The sequence below is a fragment of the Sceloporus undulatus genome, chromosome 2 (assembly GCF_019175285.1).
Source record: "Sceloporus undulatus isolate JIND9_A2432 ecotype Alabama chromosome 2, SceUnd_v1.1, whole genome shotgun sequence".
Lineage (NCBI taxonomy): Eukaryota > Metazoa > Chordata > Lepidosauria > Squamata > Phrynosomatidae > Sceloporus > Sceloporus undulatus.
In genome coordinates this window covers 124924730-124931958 of record NC_056523.1, presented here as the reverse complement: position 1 = coordinate 124931958, position 7229 = coordinate 124924730, and the positions used below count along the sequence as shown (strand labels likewise).

General features: G+C 40.9%; 1 protein-coding gene across 2 annotated transcripts in view; it reads right to left on the bottom strand.

Moving 5' to 3' along the window:
- The window catches only part of ADGRE5 (adhesion G protein-coupled receptor E5), a 98106-nt gene that overhangs the window by 40086 nt on the left and 50791 nt on the right, over positions 1-7229 (bottom strand). For both annotated transcript variants that reach the window (XM_042449067.1, XM_042449068.1), the window contains exons 2-3: positions 3454-3504; positions 2990-3049 (exon numbers count right to left, since the gene is read on the bottom strand). In XM_042449067.1, coding sequence (XP_042305001.1) covers positions 2990-3049; positions 3454-3504 — 111 coding nt within the window. The remainder of the gene's footprint in view (positions 1-2989; positions 3050-3453; positions 3505-7229) is intronic.

The window sequence follows — 7229 nt, the reverse complement described above, 5'->3', positions numbered from 1 at the left end:
CATGGACACATATATACATAGACAAATATATACATACACATTCAGAAATGCACACACACACCTACAGCAAATTACGTTGTATATATTTCCCCATATATACACACACACACACACACACACACACACACACACACACACATATTCGTACCTACGTGTACATACACTGGTACCCCGGGATACGAACGCGCCGCGATACGAAATTTCCGGGTTACGAAAAAAAAAATATTAATTAATTATTTCCGGGTTACGAAGGTTTACCCGGGTTACGAAAAAACGCTGGCGCTTTTTAAAATGGAGCCGCGGCGGAGCCGCGGCTTTTCCCCATTAGCGCCTATGGGGATTCGGCTAACGAAAAACTTCCGGGTTACGAAAATGGCGCCGGAACGAATTAATTTCGTAACCCGGGGGACGAGTGTACATACATACATACACTCACACTCATACCCACACTCTCTTACACACACACGGACCCCAACAGATCCAGGGAATAAGAGGTGTGTAGGTGTGTGTGTGTGTGTGTTTATAAATATATAAATATCTCTATCTCTATCTATCTATCTACACATGCACACACAGAGACCATGTAGTAACAAAATTATAGACATACATATGCATATATATATATATATATATATGCAAGCCCACAAACAGAGCACATGAAACTACATATATATGCATATGCATATGTGTGTGTATACTGACACGCAAACAGCCAACATGTACATATATATGTGTGCATATATAAATACATACAAACACACCCACACACAGAGCATATGTACTTCTATGTGTATATAATTTTCATATGTGTGTATACATACACACTCTTACACACAGACACTCACACACCTAGAGCTAATGTAATCATATATATCTCCATATATATGTGTGTGTGTATATATATACACACACACACAGAGTCACACAGATCCAGGGAATATGTAGCTGTGTGTGTGTGTGTGTGCGCGCACACAAACACACACAGAGAAAATTTAGTTACAATAATATATACATACATATACATGCCAAGGCACACACAGAGCATGTGAAATCAGACATGTGCATATATATATATATATATATATATATACACACACACACACACACACACAAACACACACACAGAGCATATGCTATTTTATAGGTGTATCTACCTATGTATCAATATATATATTAAGATATATATACACACACCGTGCAAATGCAACTATTTGTGTGCATATATACCCACACACCCACACACACAGCATATGTAATAATATGTATGTGTGTAAGTATATATATGTATACACACACACACACACACACACACTCACACACCTAGAGCAAAACATATATATATTTCCATGCCTATGTTCATATACATACATACACACACTCACACGCACACAGAACCGGGCATTGCTAATTTGCTGCAAGTGAAGGTAATTGTTACATTAAAACCAAGCAGGAATGCAGAGATGAAACAGTAATGGACATGTTGTATTGCATTGTTGACGTGCATGAGCTTGCTCTCCAGCTGTTTACTGGGCTGTCATGTGAGGCACGAAAAACAGGAAAAGGACGTGACCTCCCTTTTCATCCTGGAAGCATTTAAGGTCGCGACCCATGCAGAGCACCACTGAGCATGCGCGAGGTGGCCGATACGAATCGGCCAATCTGCATATTAAGGTCCGGTTTGGTAAAACATTCTGCACTCAACGCACTTCGCGCGAATGCGCATCGGGCAATTCGAAACCCGCCAATGCGGAAGGACTCCCAGGTATGAAAGTACATTCACGTTAGCACGCAAATTCGAATCGTCCAGTACGCAAAAGCCCCAGTTCCGCGCAGCAGAGACCCCGTCTGATAAATGCCTTTGTTTGGCAAGCAGTGCCACTAGGCAGAGTGAAGTAGCTGTCTCAGGCAACTGATTTTGGGAAATATCACAGAAGACTTGCAAATTGCCAGTCATTTAATGTATTGTTGTTTCATTGTTATTGTGACAGTCAGGGAAAGATACCTGTGAAATTCTCCTGCTTTGGCTACCAGTATAATTTGCTTGGTTTCCAGTATAGTGTTGCTTCACACTGGGAGATAAGGAAAGGGAAGAGCTTGCAGTTCTATAGTGAGCAAAATGTGGGTCTCTGCTACCAGGACATCAGTGGTATCCATAAAGAGCACTTCATACTCAATATTCAATGTAGGCATTGTTTCCCCAAATAAGAATTCTGTCTCCCCAATGAAATTCTCCTTCAGTCCCTAGATTTTGTAGAATGTGAGACACCGAAAACCATTTACATCTTGTATCTGCTGAGTCTGTATTCCCTTGGTAATTTTGTCATCCCATTTTCTTTGAAAGCTTAAATTGCATTTCTAAACATGCAAGTGAAACATCTTGAAATATGGGCACCGAAAGAAAATTTCATGAAAGGGGGCAGAATTCTTATGGGGGGCAATGCCCTCAGTTTGCCCTTTCCCCAGCTACATCCCTGAACTTCTGTAGGATCAAAATTTGTAGTTTGATTATAGTTTTGTACCTGTAAAACATTCCTTTGACACTGGTGAGTGGCTGTCCCAATTTTTTTTTTAAAAAAAATCTGTTATATTATTTTAGTATTATGTTCTTCAGAACTATATTATGCAGGCAGAGCTAATAGTATTTTCCACATAAGATATACTGCTTTTCCTATGTTCCAGATGAGGAACTTGCTCAGTATACAACTTAGAAGAATACAAAATAGTTTTGCTGCCACCTCACACTGACAAAAGCTCTGTCCAAGTTGGCTGGAAAATGTAGCAAGGGGAGTACAATGTTCATTGTTCCCAGACACTGGATACCTAATGCTAGGAGTCCAAGCAAGGTTCTAATTGGAGAGTCTGGCTAAGCAGTCCGCAGGATGTGGCAAAGACAGAACAACAACAAACTGAAACATGGTGCCAGCAACAGCCCCTTCATGTTCCCTGTCATTATCTCACTCTGTTCTAAAAAGCAAAATAGTCTTATTACCACAGCATTCACAGGATCCAACTCCCTCAGTACAGTTTTCTTGGTTCCCATAGTCCTCATCTGTTTAGAGGAGAGAGATGGAAGAAGAGTGTTGGGTTAGAATCTGCCAATACATTATGGAAATAGCTACCATTCTTGGCACTGACCTTCAGAGAAGGGCAGTTTAGCCCATCTTCCTTAAAGTGGGTTTGCCCTTTGCAACCTCCCAAGTAACTACTCCATCCAACTATAATATGGCTATCAAAGTATGTGCTCTTTGTCTTTGTTATTACTACCTCCTGGTAAGAACAAAGGTACCCTGGATTTTTATGTACCCAGCTACAGGCTTAGCACTGCAGCCTTTTTTTTTTTTTTTTTTTTTTTGGTATTCTCAGTGCAACTTATATTCCTTGTAAAAAGTAAATAGTTTTAAACATGACTTTTCATGCTGCTCTTCCAGCCATGTTGATCCAGAGGGAACTTACATTGTTCATCCTGAACCACAGCTGTAGATTGAACAAGGATAACACAGATCCCTGGAAAAAAAAGAAATGAGGAATGATACAAAATCAGATTTATTCCAGTCCTCTGTATCCACAAATTCTACATCTACAAATTTAACCATGCATGATTTGAAAATATTAAACAAAAATAAATTCCCAAAACCAAACTTTGATTTTGCCATTTTATATAATGAACACCATTTTACTAAACCACTGTATATATTGGGACTTGAACATCGGCTGATTTTGGTATCCACACGGGGTCCTGGAACCAAACTTCAGCAAATACTAAAGGGTCCACTTTATACTGTATACATGTTATATCCAACCTTTCCCCTGAGTAGCTGGAAGCAACAAATGTGATCCTCCCCCTTTTTTTCTCAAACCAATCTTATGAAGAATATTAGATTGAAAGACAGTGACTGATTTTCATGGCTTAGTCTTTCAACATTTGAACATCAGTCTCCCCAGCTCAAGTCTAAAATCCCTAACTGCTGTAACACCTTAGCTTTTCCCCCCAGAATGGACCACCTTCAGGATTCCCCAAATTCAGACATGGAGAGCTCCCTTCAAACAGTGTTGGTGTCAGCCTTGCCTATGGTTAGGGTTGCCATATCCCGGTTTGGGCGGTGCCATCCCAGTCCCAGTCCGGTTTGGCGCCCAAACCGGGACGGCCCCGCCCACCGCGGCCACCTCAGCCCTCAGCAATCGCCGCGATGAGGGGCGGCCTCCACCTCCTTCCCGGCCTGGGAGCCAGCCTCGGCTTCCTCCCAAGCCGGGAAGGAGGGGGAGGCTGCTTGCCACCGCAGCTATCACCGCGATGACAGGCGGCCCTCGCGCTCCTTCCCGGCCTGGGAGCAGGCCGAGGCTTCCTCCCAAGCCAGGAAGGAGGGGGAGGCTGTTTGCCACTGCGGCGATGGCCGCGATGACAGGCGGCCCTCACCCTCCTTCCCGGCCTGGGAGCAGGCCGAGGCTTCCTCCCAAGCCGGGAAGGAGGGGGGGGACAAGGTTTAAAAATGTAGGACCTTTTTTTGTAAATTTCCTGGCTAGGATTTTTTTTTTAAAAAAAGGTCCTACATTTTTAAACCTTGTCCTACATTTGTCCCGGTTTGGAGGTCCCCAGCTATGGCAACCCTACCTATGGTTCAAAATGGCCTATTTATACCCCTCCTCAATTTTTAGATTTTTTTTTCTAATTTCAGTTTTCAAAACCAAATGTAGAAAAAATGAAAAGCACACAATGTAAGCCTCTTTAAAAAATTACAAAACCCACTAATACAACCATCTTTGACTTTTTAATTAATTATATTCCATAGGATTTCAGTGACATCACTAGGGGGGTGCACACAGCACCAGGTGACAGCCTAAGGTGGCTGGTACCACTGCTCTTTAAACATCTGCCTTTTGGCAGAAATGAGCTGTGGCATTCACCTGTGTCTTTTTAAAATGCTGAAGAGATGGGGTAAGTGAGGTGAGGATCATGGGAGGAGAAAAAAGAGATCCCAGGATTTTTTTTATAAAAAATTCGGATTTCAAATTTTATTTTTTTTAAAAAAATACATTTAAAAAATTCTTTAAAAATATCAAATTTTATGAAATTTTCACTTTAAGCACATAAAACAATGTATATGTAAATACATTTATTCTATGAATATGATATTTTAATTTAAAGGTATAATTTTAATTTGGCCACTTATTTATGCCACAACTATTACTATTACATTCAGTAATATATGGGAATTATGATTTATGAGTAACATTAGTACAAAACATTACTAAGCATTCTGTATGCTATGGTATGGAATGAGGTCGATGGGAGGTATATGCCACCATGTGTTACTGCACTGGGTGACACCAACTTTAATGATGCCACTGAGCATTGTTGTGGCATTTATCTTACAATAAAAATATAAATTGCTTGTTGCAATTTTTTACAAGAGTTGACAAAAAACTACTCTGTAGAACAACTGGTAACACTCCCACCCCTCCAAAGGTCAGTACGGCAACTTTAGGTATAACTGGCCTAACGTTAGCACCGGCACTGCTTTCAAGGTTGGGATAAGCTGTTTAGTCCCACAAGGATGGCAAACATTTGTGGATCTCACAAATACTACCATCAATTTGTTAGAAGATATTAGCTCTGAGCTGGTCTGAATAACAAAGCATAAATGAGCAACAGAAAACAAAGAAAAGTAACACCTGATCCAAATTTAGGGACTTTCTGTGTGAAGGTGAAAATGACAGATTATCAAGGTCTCTCTATCAGTGGAAGGCAGGAGATCCAATTTAGGAAAAGGTGACTCATGGACAGCAGAAGCGTAGTGGCGTGGCATGCGCGCCGCTGCGACCACACGCACCATTGAAAGTATTATAGCGCAGCTTCCATGTAAACCGGAAGCTGTGTATAGTGCACCTGCGTATGGAGCAGGCGCGCTGTATGCAGAAAATATCGTATGAAGAGCAGGTTTGGACACAGAAAGAGGAGTGAAGATAGGAGGAAGGAGATATGCAGGCAACACCATAATACTAGCAGAAAACATCACAGTGCTGGAACAACCAAGAAAGAGCAAAGAAAAAAAGTGCACAGATTCCACTATGAAATTTTCCTGGAAACCAAGATGATAAAGTTGAGGTTGTTGTACTTTAGCCACATCATGAGAAAGCATGACTCACTGGAAAAGACAATAATGCTAGGAATGGTGGAGGGATGTAGAAAGAGAGGAAGGCTGCATGCTAGTCATGGGCATGAATTTACAGGACCTAAACAGAGCAGTGGAGGATAGGTAGTCTTGGAGATATCTCATCCACAGGTTTGCCCTGAGTTGGGATTGACTTGGGGACAGTTAACAACAAACAAACCAAGTAGCTCATTACAATTTTACTGTGATTACAGTGGGCCTTGGGTATCCACTAGGGCTTGGTTCCAGGATACCTCATGGATACCAAAATCCACAGATGTTCAAATCCTGTTATATACAATGGGGTAGTAAAACGGTGTCCCTTATACAAAATGGCCAAATCAAGGTTTGCTTTTGGATGCTTTTAAAAAAAAGATTTTCAAGGCATGGATGGTTAAATCTGTGGATACAGTGGGTCAACTGTATATTTCATTTAATGTTTAGCATACATTTCTCTGGTATAATGGCTAAAATGTATAAATAAATAGATGAACAAAGTATCACTGCTTGACACCCATCATCATGATTAAAACTATAACTATTTACAGTCAGTATCACTATGTTCATTTCACATTTCATAGAATCCTGTACTCTAAAGCAGTCCTGTAAGACATCTAGTTCAACCCCTTAATAAAGGCAGGAAATCCAGAGTTAGAGCACTGCACTAGATAGCTAAAAGTTCAGCTAAAATCAAACCTCTTGTAGCTTTAGGTAAGATCTACTTCTGGCCTAGGAGATTCACAAGGGGTTTAGAGCAGTTTACACCATCCACATATTTAGAACCATTGCTTAGAACACAAAGAAAGCTTAGGCATTCCTTCTGAGACATTTAGGTTTTTCCCTTTCAAGTGACAAATCATTAGGCAGTATCACAAATTCATCAGTGTAAACCATGCTTTGCCTTGTGACATTTGTGAACATAAGAAATGCAAGTTCAATGCCCCTTTGGCCATGTGGAAGTAGTAAGGTTATTTGTTTCCTAGTATTCAATGGCCTGTTACAGACAGCCAAAATAAAGCTGCTTCGAGTCACAGTGGAGGTATGGTGTTTCAATGATGCATGCGTCCTAAGAGTCCAGAA